Here is a 22,894-nt window from a genome sequence, read left to right as displayed (position 1 = left end):
TTTACACTTGGAAATAGCTAATCATGTCGGAAAGTCGAATATAATCATACCTAGTCAACATGGTTTCATGAAAGATAAATCATGCTCGACAAATTTTCTCAAATTCATGAGGGTGTAACAGGGAGAGTAGATAGAGAGGAACCTATAGATATAGGACGGGATTCTCCCAACGGGAGACTAAGTGCCGACGCCGGAGTGAAAACCGGAGTGTTTCACTCCGGTGTCAGAGGCTGCTCCTCGCCCCCTTTTCGCCCACCCCCGGGGGTCTAGGAGCGGTGCCGCGTAATCTACGCGCTCTGGGCCTTGACGCCGCGTAAAAGCGCAAGAAATGGAGGAGTGATCTTGCGGGCGGCGGAGGAAAGGAGTGCGTCCTTTAGAGACGCCGGCCCGCCAATCGGTGGGCACTGATCGCAGGCCAGACCCCTTTTGAGCGCCCCCCAGTGCTCGATCCTCTCCCCCCCCCCCCCGCCCCCGCAGCGTTCGCGTGCTGTTCACGCCGGCAGCAACCAGGTGTGGTTGGCGCCGGCGTGAACACGTCGTATTGGGCAGGCTGCTCGGCCCATTCAGGCCGGAGAATCACTGCTCACCCGTTACAAACGGTGAGCGGCGATTCTCCGAGCATCCTGCCGTAAATCCCGCTGCGCCGCTTGGGGGGGGGGGGGGGGGGGGGGGAGGGTGGGAGAATCGCGTGCGGGTGCCGGGGCGGCGTGGCAGGACCAGCCCGGCGCCCCCGTGATTCTCCTACCCAGCGTTTGGGGGGGGCGGGGGGGGTGGGGGTGTAGTATTGCGCCCATAGTGTTTAGATTTCCAAAAGGCATTTGACAAGGTGCTGCATAAAAGGCTGATGCATAAGATAAGAGTCCATGGAATTGGAGCAAGTATATTAGCACGGATTGAAAACCGGTTGAAACAGAGAAAACAGGTGGAATAAATGGGTCTTTTTCAGAGTGGAAAGATGTAACTAGTGCAGTACTACAGGGATCAGTACTTGGCCTGCAATTGTTCACTATTTACATTAATGACCTGGAGGAAGGAACAGAATATAAGGTTTCCAAATTTGCCAATGACACGAAAATAGAAGGAAGAGAATGTTGCGATGAGGATATTGCGACTCTGCAACAGGACATAGATAGATTAGGTGACTGGGCGAAAACTTGGCAAATTGAGTTTAATGTGGGGAAGTGAGGTCATGCACTTCGGTAGGAGGAATCAAAGGGCAGATTATCTAAATGAGGTGAGTGAAGTTCAGAGGGATCTGGGTGTTCTAGTGCATGGATCACAAAAAGCTAGCAGGCAGGTGCAACAATTAGCTCAGAAGGCAAACGGCATTTAAGGCCTTTATTGCAAAGGGATTGGAGTTTAAAAATAGAGAGGTTTTGTTGCAATTGTACAGGGTGTTGGTAAGGCTTCACCTGGAACACTGCATACAGTTTTGGTCCCCTTACGTAAAAAGGATATAGTAATATAGTAACACTGGAAGAAGTCCAAAGGAGCTTCACCAGGCTAATTCCTGTGTTGAGGGTTGTCCTATCAAGAGAGACTAAATAGTCTGAGTGAGGCAAACATACAAGATCCTGAGGGGCTTGGCAAGGTAGATGGTTACACTAGTGGAAGAGTCTCAATCAAAGGGTCACAGCTACAAGATAAAGCGCCGGTCATTTAAAATGGAGATGTGCAGAAATATCTTCTTGCAAAGGCTGGCGAATCTCTGGAACTCTCTGCCCCGGAAGGTATTGGAGGCTGGATCCTTAGAAGTATTTAAAGTAGAGGTGGATAAATATTTGATAGATCATGAAATAGAGGGCTATTAGGAAATAGCACAGAAAAGAAGTTGAGGCCGGAATAGATCAGCCATGATCATAGTGGGGCAAGCGGGAAGGGCCTGGTGGCCTACTCTTGCTTCCAATTCTTGTGTTCTCTTGCTACGAAGGCCAATATACCATTTGACTTCTTTACTGCCAGCTGCACCTGCATGCTTACTTTCAGTGACTAGTTTATAAGGACACCCAGGTCTTGGTATACATTTCCCTCTCTCAATCAGATAATAATCTGCCTTCCTGTTTTCGCTACATAACTCAACTTGTCCAAATTACACTGAAACATCTCTGCATCCTCCTCACAACTCATCTCCCATCCAGCTGTGTGTCATTTACAAATTTGGAGATATTACATTTAGTTGCCTCATTTAAATCATTAATATATGTTGTGAATAGCTGGGGTCCTAGCCCTAATCCTAGAGTACCCCACTAGTCACTGCCTTCCATTTAGAAAAAGACCGTTGGGCAGCACGGTGGCGCAGTGGGTTAGCACTGTGGCCTCACGGCGCCGAGGTCCCAGGTTCAATCCCAGCTCTGGGTCACTGTCCGTGTGGAGTTTGCACATTCTCCCCATGTTTGCGTGGGTTTCACCCACACAACCCAAAAATGTGCAGGGTAGGTGGATTGGCCACGCTAAATTGCCCCTTAATTGGAAAAATGAATTGGGTACTCTAAATTTATTTTTTAAAAAAAAGAAAAAGACCGTTTATTCCTGTTTTTTACTCTCGATCTACTAACCAGTTTTCCATCCATCTCAATACACTACCACCAATCCCATGTACTTTAATTTTAAATGCTAATCTCTTACGTGGGACGTTTGTCGAAAGCATTCCAAAAGTCCAAACCATATCCACTGGCTCCCCCTCATTAATTCTGCTAGTTACATCTTTGAAGAATTCCAGTAGATTTGTCAAGCACGATTTCCCTTTCTGAAATCCATGCTGACTGTCCGATCCTGCCATTGCTTTCCAAGTGCTCTGCTGTTTAATCTTTTATAATGGACTCTAGCATTTTCCCCCACTATGGGTGTCAGGCCGACTAGTCTATAATTCCCTGTTTTCTCACTACCTACCTTCTTAAACACTAGCTGCCCTCCAATCTGTAGGAACCATTCCAGAGTCTGTAGAATCTTGAAAGATGACCACCAATGCATCCACTATTTCTAGGGCCACTTTCTTAAGTACTCTGGGATGTAGACCATCAGGCCCTGGGGATTTATTGGCCTTCAATTTAGCCAACACCATTTCTTTCACTTCCTCCCTCTCACTGAACCTTGTGCTTATGAACATTTTTGGTGTGTTATGTGCCTCCTCCTTTGTGAAGGCAGAACCAAAGTACATATTTAGTTGGTTATCCATTTCTTTGTTCCCCATTCTAAATTCCCCTGTTTCTGATTATAAAAGATCTAACATTTGTCCTCACCAATCTTTTTCTCTTCACTTATCTATAGAAGCTTTTCAGTCAGTTTTATGTTCCATAGAAGGTTACCCTCATACACTATTTTACCCTTATTAATCAATCCCATGTGTCCTCCTTTGCTGAATTATAAACTGCTCCCCATCCTCACGTCTGCTATTTTATTCTTGCCAATTTGTTGCCTCTTTCTGGGATTTAATATCATCTCTAGTTTCCCTTGTAAACCATGGTTTGGCCATCTTTCTACTTTTAATTTTGCTCCAGATAGGAATGAACAATTGTTGCAGCTCACCCATGTGCTCTTTGAATGTTTGTCATTGCCTATCTACCGTCATCCCTTAAGTAATGTCCCATTCCATCAGAGCCAACTCGCATCTCATCCAATAATATTTCCTTTATTTAGATTCAGGAACCTAGTCTCAGAATGAACTATGTTACTCTATCTTTTTTTTAAATAAACTTAAGCGTACCCAATTCATTTTTTCCAATTAAGGGGCAATTTAGTGTGGCCAATCCGCCTAGCCTGCACATCTTTTGGGTTGTAGGGGCGAAACCTACGCAAACACAGGGAGAATGGACAAACTCCACACGGACAGTGACCCAGAGCCGGGATTGAAACTGGGACCTCGTGAGGCAGCAGTGCTAAGCACTGCGCTACCGTGCTGTACTTGTTACTCTCTATCTTGATGAAGAATTCTATCATATTATTGTCGCTCATCTCACACAACTAGATTTCCAATTATTCCTTTCTCAGTACACAATACTCAGTCTAGGATGGCCTGCTCTCCAGTTGGCTCCTCAACATAATGGTCCAGAAAACCATCCCATATACACTCCAGAACCTCCTCCTCTTGTGGTATTGTTACTAATTTGATTTGCCAAATCTATATGCAGATTAAAGTCACCCAAAATTATAGATGTTCCTTTCTCGCATGCATCTCTAATTTCCTGTTAACGCCATTTCCAACATCACCACTACAGTTTGGGGGTTCATATGCAACCCCCACAAACATTTTTGCTCTTTGGCGTTTCTCATTTCTACCATACAAATTCCACATCGTCGGATCGAATATCCTTCCTCAATATTGTGTGAACCAGCAATACAATGCCAACGCGATTTCCTGTCTGTCATTCCTAAATACTGAATACACCTGTATGTTTAATTCGCATCCCTGGTTCCCCTGCAGCCATGTTTCCATAACCACGACTATATAGAACATAGAACATAGAACAGTACAGCACAGAACAGGCCCTTCGGCCCTCGATGTTGTGCCAAGCAATGATCACCCTACTCAAACCCACGTATCCACCCTATACCCGTAACCCAACAACCCCCCCCCCCCCCCTTAACCTTACTTTATAGGACACTACGGGCAATTTAGCATGGCCAATCCACCTAACGCACACATCTTTGAACTGTGGGAGGAAACCGGAGCACCCGGAGGAAACCCACGCACACACGGGGAGGACGTGCAGACTCCACACAGACAGTGACCCAGCCGGGAATCGAACCTGGGACCCTGGAGCTGTGAAGCATTTATGCTAACCACCATGCTACCGTGCTGCCCCCAAAGTAGTTTACATCTATTTGTGCTATTAATTTATCCACTTCATTGAAAATGCACTGCACATTATGGCCTTGTCTTTTAACATTCCTTGTCCCATTCCCATTATTTTTCACTGTAGCCCTATTTGATTCTGGCCCTCGATTTCTCTGCCCATCACTTTTTTCATTCCCCATTCTGTTTTTTGCTCTTATCCGTGTTCCCCCACCCCGACTCCTTGCATAGGTTCCCATCCTCCTGCCATTTTAGATTAAATCGTCCCCAACCACTTTAGCAAATGCTCCAAGAACACATTCACCAAAATTAGCCACCACATTATTTAATAATTTAGTTCAGCAGAATTGTAAAAATTCTTACAAGCCATCGATAAAACATAGCTGAAGAATTTGAGATGAATGAAGGATCAAGCATGCTATATACTACTGTATGTAGGCTGTCAAGTTCATCCAGAGTATACTGCATTTGCAATAGGCCAACATGGATATACAAGAATAGAGATTCAACAATGCAAGCCAAGGTGCCTCTGTATAAAAGTGCACAAGCACAATTTCTAACGGAATGAAGCCTCAAACTATTTGGAATGTGGTGCTAACAACCATAATAAATGCGTGTGTTAACAATCATAATAAATGCTCTGTAGTTCACTCTAAATAAAATTAGCTGGAGAGAATGCACACGGTGCTTGAGTTCAGGTTGAAACAGCCTGGGCAAATGCAACGAAAAGCTCCAGCAGTTTCTCGTGAAGTAGGAATAAATTATTTCTCTTTGCCGGGCTTCTTATCAAGTAGGAGTTATTTTGCATTGATAACAATGCAGCCCTCACTCTACAATCGAGCTTGCTAAAAGTAGAACCTTCCTCTAAATTATTTCTCAGTCCCTTCAGGTACACTTTCTGAAAATTGAGAATTGTGTGGCACACCTGACAAATAAAATCATCACTTTGAACTTCGTGTCAGAAATTATCTGGGAGATGTAACAAATCTTGAGTTTCAAAGTTATTTTATGGTATTTGTTAAAGCACTGGTAATTAAAGGAGGAAACAATGCCAAACGAGAAGCCAAAGCAACCCTCCCTTCATCAAAAATTCAATCAAAATATTTCTTTGGTCTGAGAAATCAGCAACGGGGCAAACTTGACGGTGACACATCATACCGAGAGTTTCAGTCAGAACTGCAGTCACTGGTGTGTGACTACTGAGAAAAAGCATGCTTGGTATTTATTAGATATGGACCTTTGGATGCAAAGCAATTTATTTAAGACATGAGAGCACTTTAGTTTGAAAAGTACTTATAATAATAATAATTTTTATTGTCACAATTAGGCTTACATTGCAACAAAGTTACTGTGAAAAGCCCCTTGTCGCCACATTCCGGCGCCTGTTCGGGTACACAGAGGGAAAATTCAGATGTCCAAATTACAGAACAGCGCGTCTGTCAGGACTAGTGGGAAGAAACCGGAGCACCCAGAGGAAACCCATGCAGACTTCGCACAGACAGTGACCCAGCCGGGAATCGAACCCAAGACCCTGGCGCTGTGAAGCCACAGTGCTACCACTATGCTACCGTGCTGCACGTGATTCCCTTCTCTCCTTCTTTGCTGATCACCTCCACCCACCTGACGACAAAAATTACTATCCCACTTTAAGACTAATAACTTTCATTCAGGGCACTGTGTTACACTGAAGCATTATTGTGAATAGAGTAGAACTGAAAATTATAGTATTTGATATATTCTTTGATGAGGAAGCTCTTCGGATTATCAGTGCGCTAAAAACCTCCGGTTCTGTGGTAGTGTTGTATACTTTGTTGGATCCGGACATGGGGGAGCATTCTTCTCTTTAATTAAAAGAAAGAAAAAGTTCTTGTTTCACAAAAGTTCTTTTGTAGATCATGGGAGCATTCCTTAGAATCACCAGCTTTTATAGGTCTCGCACTAAAGTGCTCCTTTGTAGACAAGTAAGGATCAAATGACAGATATAATAATGGCCTTCTCGTCATTGCTGAGAAAAATGTGAAAAGACAAGCGGCATGCCATCCAGAACTGTGCATCTTCTCAGGAGCTGGCTTTTCATCCTGTTTTGGTTGGGTGATGATAGAACACACTATGCTGACGCTGGAAGTTCAAAGTGATGATTTTATTAGCCTAGGTTTGAAATCTCCATTGTAAATGCTGAAACTTTATTTTGATTTATCCGGAGGAGTCAGCAGTAAATAATATGTTTTGACTGACTTTGGTCAATGCTATATACCTGCCTGTCGATATGAATTGCATCCTGCCTGTTTTTACTTAATGCTCCAAGCATTGGAATTTCCTTTAGATACAGGTCACTGATCTGATGCCTCAAGGATACAAACTATTTCCATCTGCTTTATAAGCATTTTTCTGGATTACTTCTTCTGGGCCACCTCTCCACAAGCAGGTACAGCTGTCATGAATCCACCTGCAGACAGCGGAAGACAGTATGCAAAGGGCCTCAATTGATATGCTTCTCTCCTGGTAACGAGTTTGAAAAGACAGTTTAGATAATAAACAAGTGTGAATAGTTTATGGAGGAGAAATAGATTAGAGACGATTGAGAAGGTCCCCGAGATATACATATGTTAGTGTGTTAATGTATAGTCAAGGAGGTTGATAGGGGGTGGCATGTGGCACAGTGGTTAACACTGGGACTGCAGCGCTGTGGACCCGGGTTTGAATCCCGGCCCCGGGTCACTGTCCGTGAGTAGTTTGCACATTCTCCCCTTGTCTACGTGGGTTTCACCTCCACAACCCAAAGATGGGCAGGTTAGGTGGATTGGCCACGCTAAATTGCCCCTTAATTGAAAAAAAAATTGGGTACGCAAAATTTATTTTTAAAAAGGAGGTTGATAGGGGCAAACAGCTCAATACACAGAAGGTATAATCAAAGAACAACAAAGGTCTAATTGACCGATCCCAGAGAAGGAAAGGAGGCAGTTACCATCTAGCAGTCTCAGAAAGTGGACAGGCCAGTTTCCAGTCACCAAGCCTGAAGGCCAGTTTATAGCAAACAAGTCTTAGAACCAAGACAGTACAGAAAACCTTCATAGCAGCAGTTTAAAAATATCTTCGCTGGACCGGGAAAAGGACTGTTCCCAGATTGAGCATCTTACCTGTATTGTGTGGTAACTATAGCTGGTAATCAATTAAGGTGTTGTTTGGGGAACAGGAGAAGTCTTTCCGAGTTCAGATATCTTAGATATATTATGTAACATGCGGTACATTCTATCTAAGCTGTGTGTGTTTCATAATTCAACGTCGTAATTGCACGAGAGAAGAGTAGTCCTGTTTGTGTGTATTTGTCTTCACTTTAGTAAATAGTCTTTAATAATTGTTACCCAACGACCGGGCTATTTATTCTCACTGGGTTTCCTTCGTCACCTCATACCAAAACAAAACAACATACCCCCACGAACTGGTGTGCCAAGTTGGGATACCCTGCCAAATAACAATCACATGCTTTGTAACACTGGGTTGTGGCCAAAACAAGATCCATCAATTCCACAATTATATCTGCAGCCACCACACACTGATGATGAGCTGCAACGGATATCTGATATTTTGAATGAGAACCAAGGGACACATTATAGTCATGTAAAAAAAAGGGCAAGAGAAGTTTGAAAAGGCAAATAATCTAGTCAATAACGCCAATGCTGACAAGATGAGAATCACCAGCAATATAAAAGAGAATCTAAGAAAAATGCTGCAACATACAAATAGGTGATGGACAGGTTGATAGCACTTATGGAAGTCAAGTTCTGGATCCGGAAGGATTGCATGTAGAATATTTAAAGTAACTAATGAAACTGAATGTGTTTTAGTGGGTATTGCTAAGGGGGAGGGAGGTGACGCGGTGTTGAGCAATGAAGATCCTGGCATCAAGGGTGAAAGCAGGCTTGTTGGATCATTGGCCATATTCCTGCGGAAGCCACTCTGATGAAACAAGGAATGAATTTGTTGAAGTGGAGAATTAAAAATTATTTTATGGTTGTAGATGATTTCTGACATGCCTCAGGTGGAGGAGGAGCGGGTAAGGCGGACAGGAATATAGAAAAGTTAGGCATCTGTGAATCCATGCATGGAGAAGTCACCTTATCACCTTAACAATTACGTCAACATTCAAATAGTCTATACTCAGTAAATGTGTGCCGAAAATGTCACAATAGAAGTTTACAAGCTGGAAGATTCTTTATACATTTATTGGTAAAGGACACAGTTTAAACTCAAATGCACTGACCTTGGGTAATCCAACCGATTCCATTGCTCTGAGCCACTGTACTGTATTGTCCGTGTGCCGAAAATGTAATCCAGATCGCTTGATACAAATAAAAAGAATAATTTTATTAGCATTGTGACCTATTGATTGACCTGTAATAAATACATTGAATATTGAAACTTTAAATATTTTTCAGTAATTCTTCACGTGCTTAACAACACTTAGAATGTATCACTAGGTTCAAGACCAGCATGCTACAAAGGCTCGAGGTATCAGGTGCTGGCCTTCAGAAGAAACACTCAAGTTGTAGTAAAGTTCCCAGTTCGGCTTCTTTCAGCAACTTAGCTTCTCATGTGACTGAAAATTCCAAAAATCCACCCCTCCCCCACCCCCCCAGGTTTGTTTGTTGCAATATTGTTAGAGAGCAGAAACCGTTTTTTGTTGAAGTAAAGAAAATTTGAAATCCCAGTTACTCAAAATTAAAACTAGAAGATTCCACTGTTTTAAACAAACAGAAGAATTTTAACCATACACAAGTTACCAAACCACTGTCAATACTATATATCTGATACCCCAGAATTAACAGGAGGTAAATGTGAATTAGCAGGCATATATAGTCGAACACATCACAAACAGCACTGTAAACGGCAGGCAGAAGACAGGACCACCAAGTTTTCTCAAAAATCCACCCAGACATCAGTCTTCACTAAGTCACAGGAATATTTTAAAGCTCAGTTTTCCTCACAAGCAATTGCAGCTCCGTTCCTTCAACAGACCTACCCTGATACCCAAAGAAAGCAGTTCTACTAGCCCCACACCCAGAGTTCTACGATCTTAATCAAAAAGGCACATTATTCTAGATCTCGCCCAGAGACGTCTTGCTCAGAGAGCTGGCAGCATTGTGGTAATGTCACTGGAATAGCAATCCAGAGGCCCAGGCGAATGATCTGCAGACATGGGTTCAAACCATGGTTGCTATTGGAATTTAAATTAATAAAGTTTGAATTTTAAAAAATTAGTCTCAGTGATGAAACTACCATTAATTGTCATTAAAACTCACATGTTTCAGTAAGATCCTTCAGGGAAGGAAACCTGCCATCCTTACCCAGTCTGGACTTTATGCCTGCGACTCCAGACAATAATGTAGCTGCATCTTAACTGTCCTCTGAGATGACCTAGCAAGCCACTCAGTTCAAGGGTAATTCAGGACAAGTAACAAATGCTAGCCTTTCCAGTGGTGCCCCCTTACCCTGAAATAACACAGAAAAATGGAATAGATTTGCTTCCAGGTCCAGTCTTTTTGGTCTCTTCCAGCTGAGCTGACTGACAACCAGGATTGCACCCCATGGTGGCCAGAAACACGGTTGCCAAATATATTAAATAGCAAAAGAACAAGTAAACAGAAGCAGAAAAACTTCTTATACAGCTCATGTTCTAGAAAACAAATAGTTTGCAGCTGCCTTGGTAAACTGTGCAGTGTAGTGGCTCTTTTTCTTTCCTCACCAGCTACCCGAGCTACCTGGCCCGATCTATTACTGTTCAAAAGCTTGAAGAGGTTTTACCAGTTTGAAAAATAACATTTTGGTTTTGGTAAATGCCTTCAAAAACCAAAAAAGACCAGGACCAGGAGTATTTGCACAACTGGCAGAAGAAGCAACTTAAGACCTGTGCACCTGAGTCTATAGAGTTAAATATGCAATCAACCACAAGAAATTTGCACATGAAGCGTAATGAAATGTCATGAATGCAATCCCATGGTCTGGTGACTGCAATAAATATTTTACTGGACCAGCCACGATTCTGTGTGTAAATAGTAACTGCCCATTCTTATTGCATTTTTTGACTATTATTAAAGATCCTATGGCATTTCTCAAAGCGAGTCCAAAGACTTGCTGTTTTGTAGCAAAAGAGACATTGGTGTTATGCCATTTAACCAAAAATACATCAACTGAAGCTACTCATTTATGATCACAAGGTTAAATTGGCACAGTTAATACCTTACATTAGGGGTATGTGTGTGTGCGTGTCACAATAAAATTCACTGATGCCATCCATTTTTCCTGTTACTAAGTGGCCTTGATTCTGCAATTCACCAAGGCTCTGACAGCACCTTCCAAACCCATAACCTCTACCATCTAGAAGGACAATGGCAGCAGATACCCGGGCACACCACAACCTCTCAGTTATCCTGCAAGTCACTCACGACCCAGACTTGGAATTGCATAGTCGTTCCTTCACTGTCGCTGGGTCAAAATCCTCAAACTCTCTCCCGGACATCGCTGTGGGTGTGCCTACAACACGGACTGCAGCGGTTCTAAATAAAACAGCTCACCACCACTGTCTCAGTGGCAATTTTGATCGGGCACTAAAAGCTGGCCTGGCCAGCGACACCCACATTCGGTGACTGAATTTTTAAAGAATGCTTCTTTAGGCATAATTCATCTTTATCAGTGCCTTTTTCAAGCGGAATACATTGTAACAGGTAGGCAACATTTACCCAGGTTGAAAATCTTACTGGAAAGTGGGAAGAGCCAAGAGGTTTTATCAGTGGGTGGTGGCTTGGCCCTAATTAGCATGGGATTGATGTGGTCGTGGGGGTGGCAAGGTGGGAACGGGCCGAGGTTTTTGCAGCACTGCAGGGGATTTTCCCAACGGTCTTGACATTCTGAAATTTGAATATGCTGGCGGGGAAGATCATTGTTTGGTAACACTTCTAAAATAAAATGAACTGGGGCTGCATTTGCAGGGTGCCAAATTCTCAGAAACACAGAAAATAGGGACACGAGTAGGCCACTTGGCCCTTCGAGCCTAAATGGTTTACCTTGTATCCTCAGACTGTGATCCTTGGCTCTGGACACCTTCACCAACTGGAGCATCTGTCCTGCATCTACCCCATCTAGTCCTGTTCGAATTTTATAGATTTGAATGAGATACCCCACCCCCTTCCTCTAAACTCCAGCTAATGAAATCCTTATTCAAATTATTTTTATTTTTTATTTTTGAGAGTGTAATCCTAACCGACAAATTTGGAGATATTACATTTAGTTCCCTCGTTGAAATCATTAACATATTTTGTGAATAGCTGGGGTCCTAGCACTGATCCCTGCGGTACTGCACTAGTCACTGCCTGCCATTGGGAAAAAGACGTATTTATTCCTATTTTTTGTCCCATCTACCAACCAGTTTTCTATCAGCTCAATACAATACCCCAATGCCATGCATTTTAATTGTACATGCTAATCTCTTATGAGGGACTTTGTCAAAAAAAGTCCAAACAAACCACCTCCACTGGTTCCCTTCATCAAATCTACCAGTTACATCCTTGAGAACTTCCAGTAGATTTGTCAAGCATGATTTCTCTTTCGTCTATCCCCGCTGACTGTCCGATCCTGCCACCATTTTCCAAGTGCTCTGATAGTCAATCTTTTAATGGACTCTAGCATATTTTCCCCACTACCAATGTCAGTCAGGCTGACTGCTCCTCAATTTCCTGTTTTCTCTGTACCTCACCTCCCTTTTTAAATAGTGGGGTTACATTAGCTACCCTTCAATCTGTAGGAACTATTCCAGAGTCTATAGAATCTTGGAAGATAACCAGCAATGCATCCACTATTTCTGGGGCCAGTTCTTTAAATACTTGGGGATGTAGATAATCAGATCTTGGGGATTTATCAGCCTTCAATCCCATCAATTTCCCCAGCAGTTTCCCTACCAATAGTGACTTGTTTTAGTTCCTCCATCTAAACAAACTCTGTGATCCCCAACATTTTGGGGACATTATTTGTGTCCTCCTTTGTGAAGACAAAGCCTAAGTATGTATTGTGTTGGTCATCCATTTCTTTGATCCCCATTATAAATTCCCCATTTCTGGCTGTAAGATCTTCACCAATCATTTTCACTTCACGTACCTACAGAAATGTCTACAATCATAAACCGCTCCCAACCCTCAGGTCCAGTGTTTTCTTTGGGCCAATTTGCATAGATCCTTCTTGGACCTAATACGACCTCTAATTTCCCTTGTCAACCGTGGTTTGACCACATTTACCATTTTATTTTTGCGCTAGACAGGAATAAACAATTGTTGTGGTTCACCCATGTGCTCTTTGAATGTTCACCATTCCCTATCCACCATCATCCCTTTATGTAACGTTCCTCCATCCATCACAGCTGACTCGCGCCTCATGCCATTGTGGTTTTCTATATTTAGATTCAGGACCCTAGTCCCAGAATCAACTATGTCACTCTCCTTTGTGATGAATAATTCTATCATATTATGGTTGTTCATCCCCAATGGGACTCGCAGTAGATTTCCAATGATTTATTTCTTATTACACTATACCCAGTCTACGGTGACCTGTTTTCCAGTCAATGTATTGGCCCAGAAAATCATCACATATACTCTCGAGGAATTCTTCCTCTATGGTATTGTTACTAATTTGATTTGCCCAATCTACATACAGATCAAAGTCACCCATAATTACAAATGTTCCTTTATTGTATGCATCACTAATTTCCTATTTAATGACATTCCCAACATCACCACTACAGTTTGGGGATCTATGTACAACCACCCTAACGTTTTCTAGCCCCTTGGTGTTTCTCACCTCTGCCCATACAGATTCCACATCGTCACAGTTAATAGCCTTCCTAACAATTGCGTTAATTTCCTCTTTAACCAACAATGCAACCCCATCACCCTTTCTTTTCTGTCCGTCTTTCCTATATAGTGAATACACCTGTATGTTCAATTCCCATCCCTGGTCACCCTGCAGCCATGTTTGCTTAACCCCGACTATATCATAGCCGTTTACATCTATTTGTACGATTAACTCATCCATTTCTTTGAAAATGCTCCACACATTAAGGCACAAAGCCTTGAGCCTCTTCTTTTAACCTTCCTTGACCTGCTCCCATTAATTTTCTCGGTGGCCTGTTTGATCTTGGCACTTGATTTCTCTGGCTATCACTTTTCTTAAACCTCACTCTGTCTTTTGTTCTGGTCAGTGTTTCGCTCTCCTCTGACTCCTTGCATAGGTTCCCATCCCCCTGCCATTTCAGTTTAAATCCTCCCCAATCACTCTAGCAAATACTCCCCCCGGGACATCAGTCGCAGTCCTGCCCTGTTTAACCCCATCCAGTTTGTACAGTTTGGTCCCACCTCCACCAGAACCAGTCCCAGGAATCTAAAACCCTCCTCCATGCACCATTTTTTCAGCCACATATTCATCTGATATATCCTGCTATTTCTACTCTGACCAGCACGTGGCACTGGTACGAATCCTGAGATCACTAGCCCTGAGGTACTATTTTTCAACTTACTGCCTCAATCCCTATATTCTGCTTTTATGACAACATCCCTTTTTCTTAAACCAAGATGATTTGTACCAATGTGTACAACAACCACTGGCTGTTCATTCTCCCCCTTCCAGAATGTTCTGTAGCCACTCTGAGACATGCTTGACCCGAGCACCAGGAGGCAACATAGCATCCTGGAGTCATGTTTGCAGCCACAGAAATGCCCATTGTTTCCCCTTACAATTGAATTCCCTATAATATTGCATTCCCACACCTTTTACTTTTCCCAGTGCCAATCGTGGCGCAACGAATTTGGGTGTTGCTGCTTTCCCCCGAGACACCATTCCCCCACGGTTTCCAAACCGGCACGTCTGTTTTGCAGGGGCATGGCAACAAGAGATTTCAGCACTTCCTTCATGTCCTGCTCACTCTACCTGGTGGATACCCTTTCCTTTCCTGTCTGTGGAATCTTAGCCTGCAGTATGACCTTCCTCTCGATATGTGTTATCCACAATACAATCCACCTCACGAATGCTTCACAGTATCCATAGCCGCTCCAGCTCTGAGACCCAGGTTTCCAGGTGCTACAGCTGGAGACATTTCCTGCACACGTGCTAACCCCTGGCACCAGAAATGTTCCCAGCTTCCACATAGAGCAGGGGGAGCACACAATGGCTTTGAGCTCTCCTGCCAGACCTACCCCTTAAAATTAAACCTTTTGGAAGATACTCAAAATCAAATATCAATCACGCTAGGACCCTTCTCCTCCTTACTACAGAATACAACCCTTACAAACCACTAGCGATAAAAGTAGTTCTTACCCGACTGTACTCACCCAATAAACTACTTCCACTTGCCCTGTGTCACTTTTGAATCCTGATGTCACCTCAAGAGCCCCAAACTCCAAGCCAGCACTCTGTTCCCAGTCTTGCTCTTTCTTGCACTTTTATCCTCCTGGCTTTGCTCTCAGCATACATGGCTAAAAAGCCAGTCAGGAGCCCGCCAATCAAAATGCCGGCAGCCCAGAAACATTTAACACTTGGTAGGGTGTTAATTAATACAGAGCGAGACTCCAACCACAATGTGGTGGAAAGGTCCCAGCTTAGAGACCTGCCAGCCAATCCAATTAGCCGTGACTCACTGGGGCAACACTCTCCAAAAAGGCGGTGTTTATGGATGCCAGACATAAGGCAAGTCTAGGATATCGGCATTGCCCAGTGAGGGGATGTGAAGTCCAGATTTCAGGGGCGAGAGGGAGAGTTAAAGGGGCGGCATGACCTCGGGAGAGGGTTAACCTCTCTCCCCTATCCCAACCCCCTGCCCGACACCAGCTCACCTACTCACCTAGTAAAAGGTGCGGACTACCCCCCAGGTGTGGATCACCCCCTGTCGCAGGTAAATTAGAGGCAGGGCTGGGATGAGGCATTTAAGTGGCCACATAATGGCCTCAATATCCCAAGAACAGGCTCAACTACTCCACAAACCTCCTGCAAACTGGGAGACAGGGCAGGGACTGGTGGGAATTGCAGTGGACAGGCCATGTGCTGCATTTTACAAGCTAACCTTGCCCCCTTCCCCTACTCTCCTCCAAACACACCAGCTCAGGGCTGTAAAATCCTGTCTCTGATTTTTCACAGATCAGAGATAGGAGGTGGAGCAGAGACAAGCAGATCTACAAGATTGCACTGCATGTAAACAAAGACATAACTGGTTTAAAAACAGTGCACAGTACAAATCTAACGATATATTTTCTTTCGCATAAGAGTTGGAAAATCTACGTTTTCCATGGTTTCAATGTTTCGATAAATTTATTATTCAGTTTTCAAGCCACAAATGCTTGGCTCAATAAGAATGTTTCATATCGCTGTGTGACAGGGCTCAGGCAGGTCATCTCACAAAGGGTTTATCACAAATGGAAGTCCTAAAAGATTCACAATTAATATTGTTTGTAGATTTTTAAGTTAGATCATGTGCTTTGGAGTTTGTTTTTCCACTCAGGCAACAGGAGTAGTACTTGGACTCGGAAAGGGATCTTCAATTGGAACAAACAAATGCCGAGACACATTTGGTAGACAGCATCCAATCAAGATATGGAAGAGAAAATATCAGCAGAGCCCAACCCATTCAGTCAAATTGATCTTTAAAGTCTTTGGGAAAAGACAATGGGATACAGGATGGACAGAGATCTATCTTGCTTTGAATCAGGGGCTGTATTACTTATTATGGAAACAGCTAATAAATAATATTGTTACAAGTTTATGCTGATGGCTTCATTCCATCTCAAGAGATGATGGACTGCCCTCATGGATGTATGTCACTTCTGGATTGAACAACATCCGTTTCATCGATGAATAGTGTTGGCTGAAGGTCGACTGATGTTGCTTTTCTTCCACTATACTCTCTTCTGGCATTCAGTCATTTATTATGTCCTCTGCTTTTTCCACGTTCTTCCTGGCTGCCTGGTTCCAGGCACTCCAGTCAGCAGTGAGGTTTTCCCATGTCTTGACTACAAACCCGGTCAACTTGAGGTCTCACTGATAGACATCTTTGTACCACAGACATGGGCGACCTGTTGGTCTTGTGCTAATGGCAAGTTCACCATAAAGCAAGTCTTGGGGATTTGGCAATCACCTATTCTGCTCACATGACCCAGTCAACAGAGTCACAGCTGACACGAGAGCGCAAACATGCTGGGAATTCCTGCACTTGTGCACTTCTTTATTCAGCACTCTTGTCTTGCCAGGAGATGGCTAATATCCATCTAAGGCAGAGGAGGTGGAAGTGGTTCAGCTGCTTTTCTTGGCTTGTGTAAGTTGTCCATGCTGCACAACTGTAAAAGAGGGCGCTGAGAACACAAGCCAGATATGCACAGAACTTTGTATTTTCAGTTAGCTTGCAGTCGGGTCCACTCTTGCTTTTCAACTTTGACACGACAGATGTAGCCTTGGCAATCCTAGTGCTGATGTAGGCAGGAACGGTTTGCTGGTAATTGTTGAACGATGGTGTGTTAAAACTGTCGATGATCTCCAGCATGTGGATGTTGAAGTTAATAGAAAGTTGATTCTCTACAGCCTGGCCCGTAATGCTGTTGATCACTCCTTGCAGGCCAGGGAGAACTATCTACAAAGTTGTAGCAAGTGAATTTCAGTATGGGATGCCAGGGCTGTGCACAAACCAGGTCATTACACTCTTTTACTCTTGGCGCACAGTCTTGACAAGTTGAACAGCTTGGTGCCAGCTCTGGCATACTTCCTCATTTTGAGTCAAAAGCACAACAGCAGCATGGCGAAAAATATACCACACAGAGCTGGTGTCAGGATGCAGCTGTACTTTTCCGGCTTCTGATATGAAAGCATCTTATGTGGCACCATGTAACTAATAGTATTCTTATAAACTCATATATGTCTGCCATAATTTGCTGTAGATTATGTCCCTCTCTTTGAGGGGATGTGTACATCTTGCTTAATCAGCTAGTTGCTTCACCTTAATCCATTTTCATCCTGATTTACACTGCTCAAGCAGTTTCATGATAGAGGTTAGCTACAGCTAAGATCGGATGAGGAGGAGTGAACTGGTTTCCCTCCATTCAGTCTGCTCAGTTGGTCACAAAGGATTTTAAATTTATTATTTATTAAATTTATTCGTTCATGGGACATGGGCGTCGCAGGCTGTGCCAACATTTATTGCCCATCCCTAATTGCCCTCCAGGGGGCAGTTAAGAGTCAACCACATTGCTGTAGTTCTGGAGTCACATGTGGGCCAGACCGGGTAAGGACGGCAGATTTCCTTCCCTAAAAAACATTAGTGAACCAGATGGGTTCTTACAACAGTCGGCAATAGCTTCATGGTCATCATTAGATTTTTTATTCCAAATTTTACTGAATTCAAATTTCACCATCTGCAGTGGTGGGATTTGAACCAGAGTTCCCAGAGCATGACTCTGGGTCTCTGCTAAACTCGTCCAGGTGACAATGCCACTACGCCACCACCTCCCCTATTTTCCCCGTGCTTGCCTTTATCACATCCCAAATGTATTTTTTACAATCTATGCAGTAACCAATATGAAGCCAATCACAAGGTTTTCTCGAGTCGAGCAACAAATTTATTAGCTACTAAATCAGAAAGAAAATAATTTTTAAAACGCACGTTAAAGACACACACAGATATCAGATGAAAGACAAGTTAGAGTCCACAGAAAAGTAAAAAGAATATATGGTTAAGTCTACATCTTGCTTGCCCTTGAGGCATAGATTGTTGAATGTTACAGTTGTTTTAAGTCAGCTGGTTCCTTTAAAACCCCGGAGATGAATTGAAGGCCTTGTTAATACATTTAGTGGAGACAAATTTCCTTTCTTGAATCTGTAACTAATCTTCCAGAGGTTGGTGCCTTCTGGTGGGTGCTCACTATCACTTGTTGAATTTTTTAAAGGCTGTAGAGGAAGGGATTGACTTAACTTGAGAGAGAGAGAGAAATTCCTTAATGCTCCATTAGCAGCTTTTCCAGGGCAAAAATAAGTGCAGCTTGCTGTCCATTTTAAAGGAATTTGATTACCATGTCTGCTGTAGTCATTAATACAGTAAGAAGTCTTACAACACCAGTAAAGTCCAACAGGTTTGTTTCAATATATAGCTTTCGGAGCACTGCTCCTTCCTCAGGTGAATGGAGAGGTATGTTCCAGAAACATTTATATAGACAAAGTCAGAGATGCCAGACAATGCTTGGAATGCGAGCATTTGCAGGTAATCAAATCATTACAGATCCAGAGATAGGGGGTAATCCCAGGTTAAAGAGGTGTGAATTGTCTCAAGGCAGGACAGTTGGTCGGATTTTGCAATTCACCTGAGGAAGGAACAGTGCTCCGAAAGCTCGTGATTGAAACAAACCTGTTGGACTTTAACCTGGTGTTGTAAGATTTCTTACTCTGCTCACCCCAGTCCAACGCCAGCTTCTCCACATCGTAGTCATTAATAAGTGCAGCTTGCTGTCCATTTCAAAGGAATTTGATTACCACGTCTGCTGTAGTCATTGTTATAGAGAAGTAATCATATTTTGATGTTCCACCTCAGAAACATTTCACACATTTTAATATAATAATAATAATAATCATTATTGTCACAGGTAAGTTTACATTTACACTGCAATGTAGTTACTGTGAAAAGCTCCAAGTCGCCACAATCCGCCGCCTGTCCAGGTACACAGAACAAAAATTCGGAATATCCACTTCACCTGACAGCACGTCTTTCGGGACTTGTGGGAAGAACCAGAGCACCCGGAGGAAACCCACGCAGACACGGGGAGAACGTGCACAGTCCACACAGGCAGTGACCCAAGCCAGGAACCAAACCTGGGACCCTGGAGCACTGAAGCAACAGTGCTACCCACTATGCTACCATGCTGAAGTCAACAGGGATTAAGGTCATTTTATCCTTCACATGGGGTTTGAGTGCCTGTTGGTTGTTACCCTGGCTGCTGAGCACTTCACCGTTGTCTTGATGGACTATTGGTCTCCGCTGACTCAAAGATGCAAATAATGGGCAAAATTCTCCAACCCCCAGCAGGGTCGGAGAATCGCCCGGGGCCGCCGAAAATCCCCCGCCATGTCCAGAATTCTCCCACCCGCAAAAAGTCGGCGTGCCACCAATCCCGCCGCCCGCCTCGGAGAATGGCGGGGGCCAGCGGGAGGCTATGGGTTTCTGTGCTGCCGTTATTCTCCGGCCCGGATAGGCCGAAGTCCCGCCGCTGAGAGGCCTCTCCCGCCACCGTGGTTTGAACCACCTCTGTGCCGGCGGGATCGGCGGCGCGAGCAGGCCCCAGGGGGGGTCGCGGGGCAATCGGACCCTGGGGGATGCCCCCACGGCGGCCAGGCCCGCAATTGGTACCCACCGATCGGCGGGCGGGCCAGTGCCGTGGGGGCACTCATTTTCTTCCACCGCCGCCACGGCCTCCACCATGGCGGAGGCGGAAGAGAATCCCCAGCGCGCATGCGCCGGTGGTGAAGTCAGTGGCAGCTGATGCACCGGCGCATGCGTGAACCGGCGAAGGCCTTTCGGCCAGCCCCGGCACCAGGCGGCGGGCTTCAAAGGCCGTTGTTGCCGGTTTTGGCGCCAGTCGGTGTGGTGCCAACCGCTCCGACGCAGGCCTAGCCCCTCAATGTGAGGGCTTGGCCCCAAAAGATGCAGAGAATTCCACACCTTTGGGGAGGCCCGACGCCGGAGTGGTTGGCGCCACTCCGCTACGCCGGGACCCCCGCCCCGCCGGGTAGGGGAGAATTTCACCCAATATGTCCATTTGTTTAAGCATTTACGACCCCAAGGTGTGAAATTCTATCGCTGCAGTGTAATCCACATAATTACTTTGCAGAAAAGGTCAACTTCCAATACCAGACATCAGATGACTCATGACAGCCACCTTTAGTTCTGTTTTTCTTGTCTTAGGAAAGAGTCCGTTTTAAACATTTCAGTATATTTTTGGTTAGCTGGTAAGTTATAGGCAAATATCAAACAATCACAATTTCCCATTTTCTTTCACTGCTCACATTTTCATTATGCTCAAGAATAATGAGGGAGTTGGGAGGGTGGGGGGTGGGAGGGTGGTGGGTGGGGTGTGCCTCCCTGTCAAGCTGATCACGTGGAACGTTAGAGGGCTAAGTGAGCCGGTTAAGAGGGCTCGCGTGTTCGCACATTTGAGGGGATTGAAGGCAGGCGTGGCAATGCTACAGGAGACACACCCGAGAGCAACAGATCAGACCAGATTGAGGAAGGGGTGGGTCGGGCAGGCATTTCACGCGAGGTTGGACACTTAAGAGTAGGGAGGTCGTGATCCTGATTAATAAACGGGTGTAATTTGAGGCGGGGAATATAGTTGCGGATATGGAGGACAGGTATATCATGGTTAGCGGGACGCTGGAGGGGACACCAGTGGTGCTCGTGAATGTCTACGCACCAAACTGGGGTGATGCGGAGTTTATAAGACGGGTGTTAGGGAAGATCCCGAACCTGGATTCACACAAGCTGATCATGGGGTGGGGGCGACATTTAATACGGTAATTGATTCAAGGTTGGACCGGTCAAGCTCAAAGACAGGGAAGGTGCCAGCAATGGCGAAGGAACTAAAAGGGTTCATGGAGCAGATGGTTAGGGTAGACCTATGGACGTTTGGTCGGCCAAGAGCGAAGGAGTTTTCCTTCTTTTCGCATGTGCATAAAGTATACTCCCGGATCTATTTTTTTTATCCTGAAGAGGGCTCTACTGGCGGGGGTGTTTGATACCGAGTATTCGGCGATTGCTGTGCCATGCCCCACATTGGCTTGATTTACAGGTGTGCAAGGAAGGGGCCAGCGACTGCAATGAATATTGGATGTAGGACTGTTAGCGGACGAGGGGGTGTGCGGGCGAGTGAGGGAGTCCATCGGAACGATCTGGAAATAAACGACACAGGGGAAGTCTCGGCAGCAATGGTTTAGGAAGCGCTGGAGGCAGTGGTTAGAGGGGAGCTAATATTGATACGGACCCACAGGAGGAAGGTGGAGAGAGCAGAGATAGATAGGCTGGTTGGGGAAATACTCCAGGCAGACAGGAGATACGCGGAGGCCCCGGAGACAGATGGAGTCTGTTGTCTACGGGGAAGGCGGTGGAGCAGTGAGGAAGGGGAAGGGGCGATATATGAGTATGGAGAGAAGGGTCAGCAGAATGCTTGCACACCAGCTAAGGAAAAGTGAGGCGACCAGGGAGATAGGTACAGTGAAGGACAGAGCTGGGAACACGGTCTTGGACCCAGCAGGGCTGAACGGGACGTTTAAGGAGTTTTACAGCCGGCTTTATGAATTGGAACCGCCAGCTGGGGTGGAAGGGATAAGGCAGTTTCTGGGAAGGCTGGAGTTTCCACGGGCGGAGGGAGGGTTGGTGGATGGGCTGGGAGCCCCGATCGGGATTGAGGCTATGCAGTCGGTTAAAGCCCTGGGACCGGACGGCTACCCAGTGGAATTTTACAAAAAGTTATCTGAGATGCCGGGCCCGCTGCTGGTGAGGACATTTAATGAGGCAAGGGAGCGGGGGGTTCTTCCTCAGATAATGTCACAGGCCTTGATCTCACTGATCCTGAAGCGGGAGAAGGACCCAGAGTTATGTGGGTCATACAGGCCAAACACCCCAATTGAATGTTGATGTCAAACTGTTAGCTAAAATCTTGGTCTCAAGGATAGAAGATGGTGTCCCAGAGGTGATAGGGGAGGACCAGACAGGGTTTGTTAAGGGCAGACGGCTAATGGCCATGTTAGAAGGCTCTTAAGCGTGATCATGATGACCCCAGAGGGGAGGGAGGTGGAAGTAGCAGTCGCGATGGATGCAGAAAAGGCCTTCGATCAGGTGGAATGGAACTATTTATGGGATGTGCTGGGGTGGTTCGGGTTTGGGCGGGGCTTTATTAATTAGAACATAGAACAGTACAGCACAGAACAGGCCCTTCGGCCCTCGATGTCGTGCCGAGCCTTGTTCGAAACCACGATCAAGCTACCCTACTCCCTGTCATTCTGGTGTGCACCATGTGCCTATCCAATAACCGCTTGAAA

The 22,894-nt window shown here is 44.9% G+C and overlaps 1 protein-coding gene across 1 annotated transcript in view; it reads right to left on the bottom strand.

The window, feature by feature from the left end:
* The window catches only part of iqgap2 (IQ motif containing GTPase activating protein 2), a 407,995-nt gene that overhangs the window by 199,760 nt on the left and 185,341 nt on the right, over positions 1-22,894 (bottom strand). The window contains exon 4 of the mRNA XM_038805522.1: positions 9,054-9,131. Coding sequence (XP_038661450.1) covers positions 9,054-9,131 — 78 coding nt within the window. The remainder of the gene's footprint in view (positions 1-9,053; positions 9,132-22,894) is intronic.

The sequence above is a fragment of the Scyliorhinus canicula genome, chromosome 8 (genome assembly GCF_902713615.1).
Source record: "Scyliorhinus canicula chromosome 8, sScyCan1.1, whole genome shotgun sequence".
Taxonomy (NCBI): Eukaryota; Metazoa; Chordata; class Chondrichthyes; order Carcharhiniformes; family Scyliorhinidae; genus Scyliorhinus; species Scyliorhinus canicula.
Note: the sequence above shows the minus strand (reverse complement) of the source record. Positions and strands in the feature narration are given on the sequence as shown.